Source organism: Cannabis sativa, unplaced genomic scaffold, assembly GCF_029168945.1.
Source record: "Cannabis sativa cultivar Pink pepper isolate KNU-18-1 unplaced genomic scaffold, ASM2916894v1 Contig2, whole genome shotgun sequence".
NCBI lineage: Eukaryota > Viridiplantae > Streptophyta > Magnoliopsida > Rosales > Cannabaceae > Cannabis > Cannabis sativa.
This window is the reverse complement of record NW_026870038.1, coordinates 1,043,269-1,063,500: the sequence shown is the minus strand read 5'-3', so window position 1 is coordinate 1,063,500 and position 20,232 is coordinate 1,043,269. Positions and strand designations below refer to the sequence as shown.

The 20,232-nt window shown below is 29.4% G+C and overlaps 3 protein-coding genes across 3 annotated transcripts; all 3 read left to right on the top strand.

Moving 5' to 3' along the window:
• Positions 1-776: 776 nt before the first annotated feature.
• LOC133033071 (uncharacterized mitochondrial protein AtMg00820-like) lies at positions 777-1,238 on the top strand. The gene has a single exon (XM_061107629.1). The coding sequence runs from the start codon at positions 777-779 to the stop codon at positions 1,236-1,238; it is 462 nt and encodes a 153-aa protein (XP_060963612.1).
• A 4,421-nt stretch (positions 1,239-5,659) lies between these two features.
• On the top strand, positions 5,660-7,066 carry LOC115717121 (uncharacterized). The gene is made up of 3 exons (XM_030646066.2): positions 5,660-5,889; positions 6,014-6,261; positions 6,654-7,066. Exons 1-3 carry the CDS (start codon positions 5,728-5,730, stop codon positions 6,961-6,963), a joined length of 720 nt encoding a protein of 239 aa, XP_030501926.2. The 5' UTR covers positions 5,660-5,727; the 3' UTR covers positions 6,964-7,066.
• Positions 7,067-14,507: 7,441 nt separating this feature from the next.
• Positions 14,508-16,865, top strand: LOC133033059 (uncharacterized). Its single transcript, XM_061107610.1, has 3 exons — positions 14,508-14,806; positions 14,938-15,185; positions 16,505-16,865. The coding sequence occupies exons 1-3, from the start codon at positions 14,645-14,647 to the stop codon at positions 16,794-16,796; spliced, it is 702 nt and encodes a 233-aa protein (XP_060963593.1). The 5' UTR covers positions 14,508-14,644; the 3' UTR covers positions 16,797-16,865.
• Positions 16,866-20,232: the final 3,367 nt, after the last annotated feature.

The following is a 20,232-nucleotide window of genomic DNA, read 5'->3' as shown; positions in this document are numbered from 1 at the left end:
CAATTCTTCAACAACTATGTTGAAAGACAATTTGGGGTCAAAATCAAAAGCCTCCAAGCCGATTGGGGAGGGGAATATAGACCATTGAAACCTATCCTAGCTCAATTGGGTGTGGTCTTTAGACACCCGTATCCTCATACACACCAACAACAAGGTAGAGCGGAGCGAAAACATAGACATGTCACTGAAGTTGGGCTCACTATGCTTGCTCAAGCAAAAATGCCTTTAAAGTATTGGTGGGATTCTTTTGTCTCAGCCACCTATTTAATTAATAGGCTGCCTGTTCAAAGAAATTCTTACATCTCCCCCTTTGAAACATTGTTTCACCAACAACCCGATTATAGTTTTTTAAAAATGTTTGGTTGTGCTTGCTTCTTATTCCTAAGACCATACAATAAACACAAGTTTGAGTTCAAGACCTCTATGTGTGTGTTTCTTGGTTATAGTCCTTATCATAAAGGATATCGATGTTTGCACTCTACTGGCCGTGTGTACATAGTGAGAAGTGTCAAATTTGATGAGGAAACTTTTCCTTATTCTCAATTATTTCCCACTATTACACATACTCCCTCATCAAATTACCAACCAATTACCTTACCTTTCTCTCCAATAATTATCCCTAGACAGGAACCACATCACCAACTGATATAACCCCCATTCAGCCACAGGCACCACTCTCAGACCCCTCCCGAGACATAATATCAACACCACCTGCTATAGCACAAACTCAACCACTACAAACATCATTCCCTGATCACACCTGACCATATCACCCCATGCAAACCAGATCCAAGTCTGGTATACACAAGCCCAAACTCCTAGCTGCTACAATAACTAGATTCAATAATAATTTTCTTGAGCCAAGATCTGTCAAGAAAGCTCTAGCTGACCCTAAATGGAACTCAACTATGACAACTGAATATTATGCTCTTATTAGAAACAAGACATGGATTCTTGTTCCCTATATTGATGGTATGCAGGTAATACAAAATAAGTGGCTATTTCGAACCAAACTCAACAGTGATGGCTCGGTGGAAAGGCTAAAAGCCAGACTTGTGGCTAAAGGGTTTCAACAACAAGAGGGAATAGACTACTTTGACACATTTAGTCCGGTTGTGAAACCATCTACCTTAAGACTTATGTTCACTCTTGCTGTAACAAACAATTGGGACATACAACAACTGGATGTAAACAATGCTTTTCTAAATGGGGAACTCAAAGAAACCATTTACATGTAACAACCAAAAGGCTTCGAAGACAGTAATCATCCTACTCATGTTTGCAAGCTTCAAAAAGCCATATATGGCCTCAAACAAGCCCCACGAGCCTGGTATGAAAAATTGAAAACAGCCCTTGTCTCATGCGGTTTTACCAACTCCATTTTCAGATAATTCCCTCTTCTTCTCGAATCACAAGGGTCATCTACTCCTCATTTTGGTGTATGTTGATGACATCTTAATCACAGGTCATGACAAAGCTACTATTCAACAAATTATCTCTGCTCTTGACAATACATTCAGCCTCAAAACTCTGGGTTCTGTACATTACTTTCTGGGGTTTCAAGCATACAGAACTGCCTCCAAAATTCATCTCACTCAAACTAAGTATGCTCAAGACATCCTAAGGAAGGCCAATATGGAAGACTCCAAGCCATGTAGCACCCCTATGTGCCCTGGTAACAAGTTGTACACAGATAACAAGGAACCATTCCATGATCCCAAACTTTATAGAAGCATCATTGGCTCCTTACAATACCTCACTTTAACAAGACCCGATCTTTCCTTTGCTGTAAATAGACTAAGTCAATACATGCAAAATCCTACAATCACACATTGGAATGCCTGCAAAAGAGTTCTTAGATATATCCAAGGCACAACAACTCTGGGTAATATTGTAGTAACTGTAGTCATTAATTTTTTCTTTAAAGATTTTTTGTCCCTAAACTATTACTTTTGTATTATTGTTTTTTTGAATTTTTCAATCTACTAATTAAAATGATTCCCAAACTATTTACAATGCAGTGGTATTTCTATCAAGTTTTGTCACATGTGTTAAACAGAATATAATTATTAATATTATTATTTTGTTTGTGAAAAAACTTAACAAATATGTTAATTATGACATTATGAATTATTTGGAAATTTTTTTAACGAGCTGAAAAATACAAAGAGTATAATTTAAACATAAATATATAAATTTTCATCTAATATTTTAAATGGAATATTCATACAATTAACAATATGATATTTAGTTTAATTAAAGTGGCCGGTTTAGTATTATTCTTAGTGGTAGCTAGCTAGACGAAAAATACTAGACAAGTCGATCTTTCTTCCTTCTCAATAATGTTTATAATAATTTTCTTTAATTTTGAATCACTTTTACACCAACAAATTAAAAATAAAAATAAAAAAAATTGGTACCATACAATTTTTTATTTATTAATTACTAATTGCTAAGTGCTAACCTCATCCATGTGATGATATGCTAAACAATCCTTCATGATAGATTAAATTTTATATTTTCAATTTTATTACTTTGATATTATATATACATTATGACTAAGTTTTGTATATATGAATTTTAAATATTATTGTACCTAATTACATTAAAATAAAATTCAATATATAATAAAAACAATAAATATTGTTGTATATATATATAAAATTAAAATTTAAAATTTAGAGGATCGGCTAAATTAGTGGTCAAACAAAAATTTAAAAAATGTGTAATCTTAATATTTTTTTGGTAAGGTAATCTTAATTATTATTACACTAGAATTAATAATTAACCATGTTGGAATCATGCTGAGTCACATGCTCTCTGGCTGCTTATCTTATAAACTCACAAAAAGCTTATCTTAAAAGAATATATATATATAGGTAATTATTAATTATTTATACCTAGCCATTATTGGATTACATTAAATATATATTGGATAAGATAAATGAAAAGTTAGTCTATATAGTACATATACATTATTAATTTTTTTTAGAAATGGAGAAATTCTCATTGAAGGCATTTGTCAAAAATTCGAATACAAATTAGTAAATTCGGTCACCAAACTATAATCAGAGTCGGCTCAAACATTAAGTAGCCTGAATTATTGCACAAGACTTATTTTTTAAGACCCAATTTTTGTATTTTTTTTTTAAGAAATGGAGAAATTAACATTGAAGGCATCTACCAAAAACCCGAACACAATGATTCAAACACAATCATGTAAACTCCGCCACCAAAACCATAACCAGGGTCGCGGCCCAAATATTAGATAGTTTGGGCCATTGTATAAAGGTTCACATTTTTTAAGGCTCAATTTTTTTCATTTTTTTTAACCAATTTTCTTTTCTTTCTATTATACATACATAAATAAAAAATTTATAATTGTATCTTAAAAATAAAAGCTAGTAATAAAATTATGGTGTAATGTACATATATAATTTTTTTTTAATAAATGATCTAATTTTAAACTTTTACACAACGCTCTCAAAATATTTGGATCGACTCTAACCGTAATATATATAGTCTAAAAAAAGAAGAGTTTTTACAAAAATACTGAATTTTAAATAAAAAAAATTACAACTTAATTTACTGCGGCACAGAATTTTTTACAAAAATACTATCTTTTTAAAAATACATGTAAAACAATAAAATAGAACAATTAAAAATAACAGTTGAACAACTAAAAAATAACCGTAAAACAACAGTGAAAACTTAACAAAGTATACAGTATAAAACTTACACAAAATACAGTATTTTTGAAAAAATTCCGTCCCACGTTAAAAAAAAAATTAAAAATTTCAAAAACCCAACCATCTAAACAAGAAAATATGCCATGGTGCTCTCAGTTCGTTTACAATACAAGAGATTAACATCTTTTAACATTGAAACAAATAGAAAGAAATTACATAACCAAACTCACACTACAAAAATTTTTACATTTAGTCACAAAAAATTTATGTTGTGACTACAAAATTGTCACTAAAAGTACAATTTTTTGTAGTGTCAGTCAATTTTTCTTTTTCTTTTTTTTTTTCTTTTCTTTTTTCAACAAAGTGAGGATGACTCTTTGACAACCTGATTCCACATCAATTTCAGTGTATCCCAACCGAGAGTAAACAAAGAGCCCATAAAGGATGACCATAAAATATTGTTTTAATTATAAATTATATGTCCTTCAAAAAAAATTATAAATTATATGTAAAAAAAATAATAAAAGAGTCAAAAGTGAAAGGGCCTTAATTAAATTTTTCTCTTCAACTATGTTGGTCTATATATTATAAAAAAAAAAAAAAAAAAAAAAAAAAAAAAACAGCTTGGTTGATCAATTAAAATAAGAAGAAATTAGTATATTATTGTTGATCAACTTGTTAATTATTATATAATCATATAAATTAACTTTGAAATCTTGAACAAAATGTACACTTAGCTATATATATATGATGATAAAGAGATATTGTGTTTTTCAACTCTTATAAAATGGAATATTTCATAGATGTATATATGCTATATGGTTCCTTCTAAATTTGTTATTTTTTTCAGAACTATTTTCGATATTAAATAATTTTGTGAATTTAAATTTTAATTAACTAAATCTTATATACATTCAACTAGTTAAAATTATAGTTAAATATGTATTCATAACTTTATTCAATCACACAAATGCAACTATATAAGTACTCAATTTAATTATAAAGTACGATCAATACAATACAAAAGTAGTTGACTAATTGATGATATTGATATATGTAGATTTTTTTTTTAGTCGTATTTAATTTGTATATATTCTATATATAGCAAATTCTTCAGTCCTTCCCTTATATATGTACTTTTGTCGGTAATACAAAAAATATTTAAATACTCACCTAAATAAAAGAAAAATATTAGGAGACTTTAAGCATTGTAAAATATTTTTATTAATGCATTTTAATATTGAATAATTTTATTTACACATTTTAATTTAATAAAATAATATAAATAGCTAATATTGATATAGTATTAGGCACCCCAAATAATAACAATGCCCTGAATAAAATATTATAGTTTCTTTGACTTGAAAGTAAATAGGTAACCTGAAATAATTGCCACAATATTACTCAATTTTTTTAAAAGAAAATAATTAAACACGTTACTATATTTATATATATTTATATATCTGTCTTATTTTTGAAGTCAACCTATATATATATACACAATACATACATATATACATATTTATATAAGTTGATACGATCTGTCTCTGATCAGGAGCTATATAGATCGTGTATCGTATGTCTGAATACGATCCATGTACGAAGGAATATGCCATGAAGTTTTTCAACGCGTATATATATATACATATTTATATATATATTGTGTTGATTATATTTTAGTGAATATAATAAAGTGATGAGATAATTAATTTGTGTAGTGATTTGACATTGCAGTTTTCTTCGAAGATGCCAAGCATGATATAGCCAAAGATGACGCCGTCAACAATGGTGGTGGCTAGGGTTTATTATATATATATATATATATACACACATATATATTAATATATTATTATAGAAAGAAAGAAAGAAAGGACCGTACACGTACCCTATGAAGAAGAATATCTGCTTTCCTTTATATATACGAATATAATCTCACAAAGCAACATCTTGTTATAACACAAAGCAATAATATTATTAGCTAGCTCAACTTTTATACTAAACTATTTTCTTCAATCTCTAATTAGAAGAAGAAGCAGAAATGGAGAAAAAGACTATTGATTACATGTTAGTTCCATTAGGGCTTTTTGCTATGGTGACTTACCATGCTTGGCTTCTCTATCGAGTTATATACCACCCTACCAAGACGATTATCGGTGTCAACGCCATCCATCGCCATTCTTGGACTCGTGCTATGATGGAGGTAAGAAAGTAGGGCAAAAACGTACGACACTCTTTAATGACAGTTTTAAACTGTCGTTAAAGATTTCGTGTCTATATATGTTAGTCGTTAAAGTCTAATTATTAAACTGTTGTTTTGTTTGTAGAATTTACACAATAATGGAGTTGTGTCTGTTCAGTCGATGAGAAACAATATATTGTCGTCGACTCTTATGGCAACGGTGGCCATAACGCTCAGTTCTCTAATCGCTGTGTTGATGACTAATTACGATGGAAAAGCTAAAATTGAATTGTTTGTTTTTGGAAATAAAAGTGAAGCTAGTTTATCTGTCAAGTATTTTTGCATAATGGCTTCCTTCTTAGTTGCTTTCTTATTCAACTTGCAATCAACAAGGTATATTTTCCCTTTGAGATAATCTATATTTTGTTATTATGTAAATATTAGATTAAATCATCAATAATTAATAGTAATTAGAGTAATTACATTAATTAAGCTTATAAAATTACCAAAATGATCACCTCCAAAGTAATTATTTTTTTTCTTATGTAAGATAATTAATATATTCCAATTCATGTGGAGCATTTGCTATAATAAGGTCAAACAACTACTCTAAGACATGAAATATTATTAATGGTGTGGGTGCAATTTAGTACATTAAATTTAAAGTTATATAAACTCAAATATTTTAAATCAGGTATTTATTTACGTTAATAATAATATAAATATTTATTGTGTTGGACACCTTAAAGTATTTTTTTAACATTTTTGCGTGTTTTGTTTTGCAGTTATTATAGCAATGCGACCACTCTAATTAACATGCCGTACAAGAGATTATCGGAAGATGATGAACACGAACAACTACTAGTTGATTTCGTAGCGAACAACGTGATCATGGGAGGCTATTTCTTTTCATTAGGGTTACGAGCTTTCTACATCGCGTTCGCTCTATTCTTATGGATATTCGGTCCTCTTCCCATGTTTATTTACAGCTTTGTTTTGGTTTTCATGCTCTATTTCTTGGATATTAGCTTTCATTGTGAGGGGATTGTTGATGTTTCTGATGAAGACATTAGTGTTAGGAGACCAATAATCTAATTAAATAAATAAATAAATAATTATGTTTGTATTTTTGTTTAGGTTGGTCAACTACTTCTTGATGAGAAATTAATTATAAATAACATATATATGTGTAATTAATATATCTTGATGAATTGTTGTTGTGATCAATCATATTCAATCCAAGTAATTAAATTGCATATTTATTAATTAAATAATAATAAAAGTAGTACCAACTTATTCAATATGTTTTCACATATATGTATATATAGATACTGTATATTCCGTACCATTTATTCTAGAAAATGACAATTCACTAACACACAAAAAAGTACTATAAATGCTGTCGTTTTCGTTGATAGTTTTGTCGTTGGTGATTTCATGTTTCATATTTTAGTTTCAAGTTGGCAACTTGGTCAAAAAAAACTAATTAATAAAAAGTCAAATAATTATGCATGCATATACGTACCAAATGAATTTTACACCTCATCCATATATAAATATAAAAACATAAAGACAAAAATATGATGTACTTTTTTTCATAGTCTAAAAAAAAAAATTATGTTAAATTGTCAAATTCATATATATAATTGCGTATATATGATAAAAATAATTATATCACTTATGTATAAGCAACTCATGTATATATAATAGCTTGATATCATAGTATGTGTAAATATTATTTTCAATAATAGTTATTGATTTGAATTTTTTGTCTTGTCAAATAATAATTAAATTTTATATTTTTTAAAATTATTAAATATAAGCATTGAGCTTATATATATAATTTTTATTTTAAATTAAAACTTAATAATAATTAAATGGGAAATTTGATTTTCTATACTTAAAAAACTCTAAAATTATTTCCCTAAAACTTAAATGTTATACTATAGGCAATATATGACTACTTTTGCTTTATCCCCATAATACTCCTCACATTTGAACCGAAGAAATTCTCTCTCTCTCTCTCTCTCTCTCTCGCTCTCTCTCTCTCTCTCTCTCTCTCTCTCTCTCTCTCTCTCTCTCTCTCTCTCTCTCTCTCTCTCTCTCTCTCTCTCTCTCTCTCTCTCTCTCTCTCTCTCTCTCTCTCTCTCTCTCTCTCTCTCGGCCAAAACACCTCCACAGACCACACGGGTCACCTCCACCACCTCCAACGACGACAACGAGGACCACCCAGCCCCCTCTGTCGGACCCGAAGCCTCAACCCACCCAGCCCCCTCTCCTCTTCGTCTCTGTCAAACCGAAATAAAAAAAAAAATCACAGTGGTCCAATGGTCGGACCATGGGGTCCGACCAATCGGACCCATGGTCCGACCATCGGACCACTGTGATTTTTTTTTTCGGTTTGACAGAGACGAAGAGAGAGAGGCTGGGTCCGATGGTCGAACCATGGGGTCCGATGGGTCCGATTGGTAGGACCCCATCGGACCACTGTGATTTTTTTTTTGTTTCGGTTTGAGAGAGACGAAGAGAGAGAGGGGCTGGTGCACGGAGAGAGGCTATGGGGTCGCTGCGCCGTGCGCCGTCACCGTCGGTTGAGGTTTCGGGGTTGAGGCTTCGGGTTCTCGGGGTTGAGGCTTCGCGACCGAGAGAAAGGGCTGGGTCGGTTGAGGCTTCGGGTCCGAGAGAGACGAAGAGAGAGAGGGGGCTGGGCTGGGTGGTCCTCGTTGTCGTCGTTGGAGGTGGTGGAGGAGGTGGTGGAGGTGACCCGTGTGGTCTGTGGAGGTGTTTTGGCCGAGAGAGAGAGAGAGAGAGAGAGAGAGAGAGAGAGAGAGAGAGAGAGAGAGAGAGTTGGTTTGGTTCAAATGTCAGGGGTATTTTGGGGATAAAGCAAAAGTAGTCATATATTGCCTATGGTATAACATTTAGGTTTAGGGAAATAATTTTAGGGTTTTTTAAGTATAGAAAATCAAATTTCCCAATTCAATTTGGAAGTGTTATGACCAAATTAATTATATTTTTTTTATTTATTCGTGATTGATACTGGTTTCAAATTGATTATATTAAATGAAAAAATTGATAAAAATTAAGTTCATAATCTATTAATTTTGTATTATTTTAAAAAACACAGGGTCTATAAATTATTATTTATCAAAATAGATATAATTCAATTAGTAATTTTTACAAAAAAAAAAAAATGTCAAAATAGCATATTACCCTAATAGTAATTTGACGAAAAAGCAAGGGAAAGTGTTTTAAATTAATTACTAAATAAAATTATATATAAAAGCCCTCACTAAAAATTTAACTGATAAATAAACCCTCACAATAGAGGAAGTAAGGAAGAAATATGAATAGAGGAACTATCTCTTTTTTCCTTTGTTGTTATGAGAACTTATATATTCCCATCTTTGTTTCTTAATTCACTACAAGAAATGTCACTTTTGCCAGCACATTTTTGTACTAGAAAAAGTTGGTATTGCGCTGGTAAAATAGAATTTACTTGTGATGTGTTGGTAAAAGAGGGTTGGTAAATCAATGTTGGTATTAGAACTTTTGCCAAACATAAAATGAAAAGCGCTGGCAAAAATAATTTTTCCCAACGCGTAAATGCGATGGTAAAAGTTAAATTTTAGCCACTGCAAATGTACGTTGGTAAAACTTTAATCTCTTTGCCAATGCAGTTTGCGAAATGCGCTGGTAAAAATTACTTTTACCAATGCAATAGCATGTACTGGTAAAAGTGACATTTCTTATAGTGATTAGTTTTCTAGATTTTGGTTCAACCAACCTAACTTATATAATTCTTGAATTTGCCATCCTACTAATAATTTTTCTTCATGCTTTTGATGAAAAAGTAGTGTAAGGAAAAAATCAATTTTTTTCTTGTAGTGTTTAGTATGCTATTTATCATATATTTGGTTAGGTTGTGTTACATGAGCAGGTTGACACTAATTTTCAAATGCTTACATTTATTTGATTTTCAAGTTGAAAATTGTAGGATAATCGAGCTTGTTACTTTTTCTCTTTTAATTAAATAGTCCGATTAATAGTAAAGCACTTAATTGTCAACCCTAATGTACGTAAATTGTAAGAACTCGTAAAAATGTAATTAATAAAGAGAAATGTAAAAAAAAAATATCAAAACTAAAATTGTGACGCATATGATATTTGGCTTTGGCACCATGTATATAAGCTATCGATGTCATACTATATATAAAAATGTTTTGTGATTAGACATAAATTATTATTTTTATGTTATTACTAAAAAGTTCACGGCAACAAATATTAGTCATTAAATGTATTTTTAGTTACAACACTAATTACTGTAATTAAAATTAAATTAATAAGTGTATCTGAATACTACCAAAATCCTATTTAGAACAAAGAGATAAATGAAAAATGATGGTGGATCGAAGATTGATTTTTCTCCATAACTTTTTTAATTATTAATTTACCTTATTCAAAATTAAATTTTACAAATTTATTAAAGTTTATTTTTTTAACAATTTTAAATCATTCAATTAATAGACAATTAAGTTTTTTTTTACAAATCTACAAATTTTATTTAATCTTTGAGTTTTAGAGATTTTCTATATGGAATAGTAAATTATATATATATATATATAAATAATAATTTGGAAGTATGTTTGCACACTAAAGCAAGATGGAGGATAGACTTCTAAAATATTCAAGATTGAAATATTTAGAAATAAAAAATTTTAAGTTACGATTAAAAAATTATCATTAAAATCCGATTTTTTGTAGAGTCATATTATCATGTCTTTTTTTTTTTTTTGAGTGTAGCGTAATGGTATTTTTACAATGAATTAATAGCTTGTAGCTTAAAAATCTTGAGTCATATATTATCATGTCACATAATTCTAAAACTTGCTATATCCCTACGTACTAATTTTTCTACCCCCTTTTGATGAAAAAGTAGTGCTAGAAAAAATCAATTTTATTCATGTAGAGTTTAGTTTATTATTTATTATATTTGTTTAGGTTGTGTTACATAATTTTCAAACTGTATACTACTGTGTTGGACATTAATTTTCAAATACTAGTATTTATCGGATTTTCAAGTTAAACTATACGAACTCGTTAAACTTATAGAGAAACTTCAAAAGAAAAATATCGAAATCAAAATTGTGATGCATGTGATGATGTCTGACATTTACTACAATTTTTTTTTACTTTTAGTCACAATAAAATTTGTGACTAAAGATAAAAAAATTGTGGCTAATTATAAATTGTCATTATTGTGTTGTGACCAAAAGATCCGTAGTTAAAAGTATTAGTCACAAAAATTATAATTTGTTGTGACTAAATGTGTTTTTAGTCACAATATATTTATTGTGACTAAAACTAAAATTAGTGATGACAACTTGTAACTGAATATTACGTTTTAGTCACAAGTAACTTTTTGTTGTAACTAAAATTAGTCTCATTTAATCATAAAAAAATTATGTTGTAACTAAAAGGTTGTCACTAAATGTAACAGTTTTTTGTAGTTATTAACACCATGTATATAAGCTACCGTTCTATTTTTAACTTTTAGTTGCAAGAAAATAAATTTACGATTAAAGGTGAAAAGAATTGTAACTAAGCATAAATCATTTCTATATATGTAATTATTAAAAAATGTTGAATAAAAATATTAGTCAAAAAAGTTATAATTTGTTGTCACTAAATATATTTTTAGTGACTAAAACTAAATTACTAGGTTGTGTTACATGTTGATACTAATTTTCAAACCGCATATATATAGTATATGGAATTGTTGGTTTTTGAAAAGAAAAAAATTCTACGTACACATATGTTCATATACTAATATTTATCGAATTTTTTGATTTGAAAATAGTAGGATAATCTAGGTTATTTTCTTTCTTTGAATTAATAATAAATAGCCCAATTAATATTTAAACACTTAATTGTGTCCAACCCTAATGTAAACGGTGAAAACTCGTAAAACTGCAATAAACTTATAGAGAAACTTAACTTCAAAGGAAAAATATTTCAGAGTAATAATAAAAAATGTATTTTTCTCTTGGATTATTGGTAATTGATACATTGATTTTCCAACTACTTTACAAAGAGGGTGACGTTTTATTTATAAGTAAGCTCTATTAGATCCGAGGCTTTGCTGGAGATACTAATAGAGCCAAAAAGGTAGTGGTAGTCGGGTTTCAAGCATGCATGCTATTAGAAGCGTCGAGATGCTACAACTTTCGTATACCTTCTTGCACTGATGTCACTCCTCATTTGAAGCCTTGTTATGTGGTGTGGTCGTAGATTTGATTTGTCTTGTTCGTTCATGTCCTTTAATGTTGGTGTACCTCTGGCGTTTTACCTTCTCAATACATCTCGGATTTTAAGTTATTTATTATTTTATTGCTAATTGTTGGGAAACTTAACATTTTGGACCTTCCAAGCCTAAATAAAGTCTCGTGAGATGGTGATCTTGCAGCCTGGCGAGATGGTGACCTAGTGGCCTTGTGTAGAGGGTGGCCATTTGTGTTTATATTCATGTTATGTCGAGATTCATATATATTAATATATAGATATATGCTCAACACAAATTAACACGACTTATTATATAATAATTGTATCAAAAAATGATAACCAAACACGACTAATTTATAAACGAATTGACACGATAAGATACAATTTATGTAAACCTTTCATAAATGGATTTTTTCTATAATTGGATCAAACACATCGACCCCTTAACCTATTAACAACTTATTTAACATCTTTATGATCTTTTTTATGACTTGTTAAAATCTTAAATTAATTAAACAATTCATTAACAAGTTTTATATTAGTCGTATCAACCAAAATACAATCTATTTATTAAACGGGATAGACAAGTAAATTTGAAAATGATCAAAAATATTTACAAGTTTACGTTCAAAGAATGTTTTTTTTTTTTTACATTTTTACGGTTTTCCAAAAAATAACAGGAAAACAACATAAAATCAACAAGAAAACTACATAAAAGTAACATCAAAATAACAATAAAAAATAACATACAGGATAACAAAAAAATCAACAAATTAACAAGATTACAACATAAAAAGACCGTATTTTCTGTAAATAAAATAAAAAAAATCGTAAAAATATTTAAAATTCCGTGAAACTATATTTTTGTAATTTTTTTGTTATTTTTATATTTTTGTAAAATAATCCCTAAAATAAATCCAAACATTTTTATTATTATATCATATCAAATATATGAAACCTATTTTCCGTACGACTTTCCAAAGAACTAGGCAGGTTCTAATTTGCTTTTACGACTCAACTAACAACAATTAATTAATTAATTTTCATAATACATTTGTTAATGAATTGATGACCTAGCTTGAGATAGAACTTGTAATTAAAATAATAAAGCACATTATATATTATATATATGAAACTCATTATTCAAGTACCGTACACCCCATGTGATGTAAGGAACTCAACCACTATATAGAGAAAATTGCAGTCAAACTTATATGCTTGACACTCCTTTTCATGATCATACAGCTCACCTAGCCATTAATATAAGATTTTATAATTTTAATAATATCTTACTCTTCATTAAAATAATATCAAATAAAATTGGAATGATATTCCAAGCACATTCACTTATATACTTTTCTTCTTTTGTTTGTTTTTGAAATTTATAAACACTTATACTTATTGATACGAAATCTCTCTGATCAAAGGGCATCGTGTACCGTACGTTGTGAAACTTTTCAAAGGAGAGAGATTAGAGAGAGAGAGAGAGCAATTAATATAATTAGTGCTCACACACACATAAATATTTATATTTGCTACACTAAAATTCTAGAGCATTGTTATAAGACATCAGTGGTACCTAACACCTTCTCGACATGTCACGTTACGATTGGCTAGCGATACTCCCTAAAAACTATTATATTAAATTATATGGGACCCGATACTTAGTTAGACCAATAGCGATATTGACACATAAGAAGGTACTAAGCACCACTGGTACCCTTTAACATTTCTCAAAATTCTATGCTCTCTCACCAAAAAAATTCATGTACATTTATTTCTAAATGTATAAATTATAGTAATTAGGTATTTTATATATATAATATAATTTATTTACAATGTATAGTAATAAGAGAATTTTTACAAATTTAAGAAGTTAAATATTCAAACAACTTGTTACACACACGTAAAAAAATATATCAAAAATAAATATGAATGCATGCAACTATCTAAAAAATTCATAAAATTAAAGGTTCCTTATAATTATATTACACATGTACCATCATCACATGAAAACAAAAATAAAGATGTAACTTATTCATAGATATATTCACCACCTAACAATTAATTTTTCATTATAAATATTTATATATATGTGTACATGTTTTCTTTATTTAATAAATCATGGTTTGACATTGAAGAAGATGCCAGCCTTAATTGATAAAACCCAAAGATGACGCCGTCAACAACGGTGGTGCCTTGCTAGGGTTTTAATAATAATAATAATAATAATAATATTTATATAGATAATAACAAAAGAAATTAAGGCCGTACACGTACGTATATATGTGATGATTAAGAAGAATATCTAAGCCACTTTTCTTTATATATACGCGTAAATATATTGTCTCTCTTCCAAAGCAAAATCCCATATAGCTTAATTAGCTTTTCTTTCTCTTATCTTGTTATATAAGTTTTAACTCAATTCTATACATACATATTTATAGAACTTTTTCTTCATTACTTTTGTTAAGAGAAGATAAAATTAAGAAAAATGGAGAAAAGGGTTATTGATTATTTGTTAATACCATTGGGACTCTTGGCTATGGTTCTTTACCATTGTTGGCTTCTCCACCGAGTTAGACACCATCCAACCAAGACCGTCATCGGTGTCAATGCTATGTACCGCCGTTTTTGGGTCCGAAATATGATGGAGGTGAGTCCCGCCATGTTTTTTTAATATGAATTTCGATATTCTGGATATCTGAAAAGAAGTGTAGTATCACTAAGCTATATGTTTATTTTAATCTTCGTTGTTTCTGTTTGTTTGTTTGTTTGTTTTTGTAGAATGTAACGAAATATGGAATGGTTTCGGTTGAGACATTGAGAAACAACATGATGGCGTCGACACTTTTGGCGACGGTTGCCATCATGTTGTGTTCGGTCATCGCGATTTTGATGACTACCGGTACTGGTGAAAGTACACATGAGTTGTTTGTTATGGGAAATAAAAGTGAGGCCAGCTTATCTGTTAAGTACTTTTGTATAATGACTTCCTTCTTACTTGCCTTCTTATTCAACATCCAATCTATAAGGTATGATCAATTATAATTGTTACATATTTATACATAATTTATATGCATCAAAATATTATATGTTATGTTTTATTTTTAAAATATGAAGAAAGCCAATTCCATATGTAATCTACACCTAAGGTCACTTTGTGAATATTGAAGCCAAAATAATTTATGATATTTTTGTAATGTTTTATATAAAATGGTATTTTTGAAAAAATTTGAAGCCTTTTTATATATATATATAACATAATATTTTGAAAAAAATGAGACTTGTTAGCAAGAGTTGTAGGTACAAATATAGTCCGCTTATATTTAAGATCAGGCACTAATAGGGATGAGCATCAGTCGGTTTGGTCGATTTTTTTCTATATAAAAATTCAGAATTCGATTTTCGGTCTAGATTGGTGCAATTGAAAACCGACCGACCAATCCAGAACCTATCTTAAAATTGACCGTTTTGAACGGTAATTGGTCGGTTTAAACCGCCCAAACCGAACTTTTTTTTCTTTAAAATATGATCCAATTTATTCTATAAACATATTATTCTACATTTTACAACTACAAACATATACATTAATTATTTAAAAACTAATTATCTTATTCTTTTAATTTTAATATTAATAAAATAATAATATATTATTATATTATTAGTAACTACAATACATTAAGCAAAAAAAAAACTTAATAAATTAATATATATGTATAACGGTCGGTTTATTACTCAAAAAAAATTGATCGTTCATTGACGGTTTTAACCGTGAGCAGTTTTTTCGATTTTTCGTTTCGATTTAACAGTGTTCGATAGATCGATTTGAACAATTTTTTCAATTTTCTGAATGTTATGCTCCGCCCTAAGCACTAATAAATAAAGTGTTTACGTGGTAAAGAGCATTAGACACGTTAATGTATCCAACTACCCAGCATTGTTACCATGAAGTGCCCATAACACAATACATAGTATAGATATTGGGAAGATTGAGGATATAGATAGGAGTTTGGTTTGAAAGTACTTGAATAGGGGATTAAAATTAGTTGTAATTTGTTATTGTAGTTGAACAACATACTTGACTGATTTACTAAAAAAAATATCCAACATCATATATATCGATGTGACAAATAATAGGGCTTAATAATCTTTTATAGCGATTGAAATTAATCTTAAGATGTCTCTTAACATTTCTCTGTAAATTATAAAGCGAGAATATTTTCGAAAAACAAACTCAAAACCTAGTTAGCGAAGATTTAAAAAGTTTGAATATCAACAATCATGATCATTAATTTTATTTATTTTTTGTTAATGTTGGTTAATTAATTTGTTGTATTATTATTATATATAGGTACTTAAACCAAGCAAGCATTCTAATAAATGTGCCATACAAAAAGAAATCAAGAGATGATCAACACCAACAAGTGACAGTTGATTTTGTAGATAAGAATGTTCACTATGGAAGCTTTTTTTGGATTCTAGGGCTTCGTACTTTCTACTTCTCTTTCACTCTCTTCTTATGGATATTTGGTCCTCTTCCCATGTTTGTTTCTTGCTTGGTTTTGATTTTCATGCTCTATTTCTTGGATGTTTCCTTTGAGAACAAAGTTATTGATGTTTCTAACAAGGAAATTACTATATAAAAAAATATTGAGATTTAATAAAAAATATAATATTTCTTTTAATTTGGTTGTTATATTATGTATAGGGTTAGTCAACTTCTTGATTATTTTATTTAGAAAATAAAGTACATATGGTGTAATCTCTAATAAGATTATTATTATATTATGTAATGTATAATTTAATAATCCAAGTGGAGTTACAAATTTTTATTTATTTATTTAAATATTAATGCTTACCTAGTGTAAATTTAAACTATATTATAATTTTATTCAAACAAAATTATTTATATGCAGTGGCAGATATAAGATTTAAACTGAGGATGACATAATTTTTTTTTTTTTTTGTAAAAGGAGGGACTGTACTTTTTTCCTACATAATATAACATGTTAAAAATAAATACAAACATATATTTTATAGTATTAAATATAATTTAAAATAAAAAATAACAATAATTAATATAGTAGTGCTAAATACAAATTTTATTGATAGAAATAGAAAAAGTAACTTTTTAAAAATCAAAAGTATTTGAACCCTTAACCTCTATTATATGAATAAACTAGCTTAACCATTATACCAAAAGAATAATGACCGCATACTTATAATATAAATAATTAGTAGAGTAATTAGTATTAATTATTTACATTTTATGATTATATGTGATTATATATATTGTGGGGCCCTATTTTCAAGAAATAAGTATTAGGGTTATAATTTTTTAATTCTAGAGATTTTATTAAACTCTTGGTGTATTATATATATGCTATATGTGAAATTTATTGTTTTTATGATTTTTGCTCGGTAACGATAAAAATGTGACAAATGGCCGTTAGAGTCAAATGGGATTGTTTAGAATATTTTATCTAGCGAGACAATCATAAGTGATATTTGACATATCGGGTTTAAATGGAGTTGTAGTGTTTGACCATTTTCCCTTTTAAGTCTTGATATAACTCAAATGAGAAGTAAGGGACAATTTTAGAAATGACCCAAGTGGTTAACTTTGTCTTTAGTAGAATCCTAGGCTTTTTTAAGTGTTTTAAGTCGAATAATGTCTTACTAGAATTAATCAATTATTGATTATTGTTTCATTTTCGCAAATTATTTAAAAAAAAAAAAAAAAAAAAAAAAACCATTAACACCTCTTCTCTTAGTCTCTTTCTCCTTTGGCCAAAAGAACCAGCAGAAAATAAAGTTTTTCTTTATTAATTTCTTGTGATTTCTAGTAGAAAATAAGGGTGTAGATCAAAGGTAAGCCTTAGAAACTCTTTCTTCCTTAATTTTGAAAGTTCAACTTTAGTTCAAGCATGCAAAGTTTGAGGTTTGATTATATTTGAACCCTAGGTGATGGGTTTGCTGGGTTATTTTTGAGTTAGTTGAAGTTTATTTGAACTGGTTTTGGTGCCTAGTTTAATGGTTGAGCAATTTTGAGTTCAAAAACTAAAACTTGCGTCAACAATGACATTTTTCGATTATGTGTGTTCGAGCTACTGCTATTGCTTAGGTTATGTTTATTGTGATGTAATTAGGTGATCTGAGGCATAGTTTGAAGTTTGGGGTTGTATTGAGCTCGAATTCAGATTTTGTGTTCTTTGTAGCAGAAAATGGTACCATTTAACTGGCAAAATCCCAAAAAAAATAGTCTTTCATTTTTTATAGAAATGGCCTGCCATTTTTCAGGCTGTTTTTTCACAATCTTGTTTTTTCGTGTTTCCTCGATATTTAGGGTATTGTCATACTTTTTATCGATAGAAAACTTCTATTTTTGAGTTTCGGTCCCCAAAAATGCTTCTAATTTCTTGTTCACTGAATCCCATAATGTGTACCCAAACTCTTCATGAACATACCCTAAGAAATATATGGTTTTGCCTTGTCATCATGCTTGGATCTCTCATCTTTAGGAATATGAACAAATATTTTACACCCAAAGACTCTCAAATGATCATATGAGACAGCTTTCCCTCTCTATACTCTCTTAGGCACATCACCATTCAGAGCAACTAAAGAAGAAAGATTAATAAAATCAATTGGAGTTCTCACAGCCTCCCCACCCTAAAAGTACTTAGGTAGCTTAGCATGGGAAAACATACACCTAATCCTTTCTTCATTTGTTCTAGTCATTCTTTCTAGCACCATTATGTTGAGGAGTTTTTGGAACTGACTTATCAAGCTTGATTCTATGGAGTCTACAGTAGTACTCAAATGGACCCTTATACTCACCACCATTATTTGCACGAACACACTTCAACTTTCTTCTAGTTTCTCTTTCAATTTTAGCATGAATTTCTTTTAAAGCATCGAGCACTTGGTCTTTAGATTTCAAAGCAAAAATCAAAAAAATTCTAGAATGGTCATTAATAAAAGTAACAAAATAAAGTGCACCTCAAAGAGTTCTAGTTAGCATAGTACAGAAATCAGTGTTAATCAAGTCAATAACATTAGATCTTTTAGATGGTAGACGTGTATGAAAACAAACTCTATGTGCTTTTCCATCTAAGCAATGATCACAAGTTTTAAGAGGCATATTTTGCAAATCCAGTAGGAATTACTTTATAGTAAGAGTTTGAAGTCCTTTCTCGCTTATATGATCGAGCCTCTGGTGCCAAAGATCAATGTTTGTATCTTTCTGAACTAAGTTAATCTCTCCTTTGTGTATCTTAGCTTCCAAGACATAGAGAGTATTCGCTTTCTTTCCTCTTGCCACTACAAGAGAACCATTTGTGAGCTTCCATTTACTTTCACTAAACCAATTTATGAAACCCTCATCATCAAGTCTTCTAGTAGATATCAAGTTAAGGCAAATGTTTGGAACATGCCTAACATCGTTGAGAATCAATTTGCTACCAACATTACTTTTCAAGCAAATATCTCTAATACCCACAATCTTCGATGAACCACTGTGTCCCATTTTGATATTGCCAAAGTCACCAGTAGTGTAAGAAGTGAAGAAATCACTACGATAGTAACATGGAATGAAGCATCAGGATCAATAACCCAACTCCAATCTTGGGTTGCAAGACAAACACACCCATCATCACATACAATGAAAACATTACCTTCAGTGGCAATTGTATTAGTCTCTTTCTAGTTTTTCTTCCCTTGATTCTGCTCTCTTTTTAATTTTATACAATCCCTTATTAAGTGACTTGGTTGTTACAATGATAAGACTTAATATTTTTGTTAGACTTGGATCTTCTTCTAGAACCATACTAATTTCTAGTCTGACTTCGTCCATGCATGTCATGCTTTTCAGTAACAAGAGTCCCAGAAGAAGAAAAAGATTCACATTGTGCTTTCATTTTGGCTTCATTAAGCAAACTATCTTTGACCAAATCCATGGTCAAAGTCCCTTCTAGTGTGGAATTAGAAACGAGTTATCACAAAAGTTTCCCAACTGTCAGGTAAAGAACTGAGGAGTAATGATGTTTGCATCTCATCATCCATATTCATCTTCATGGC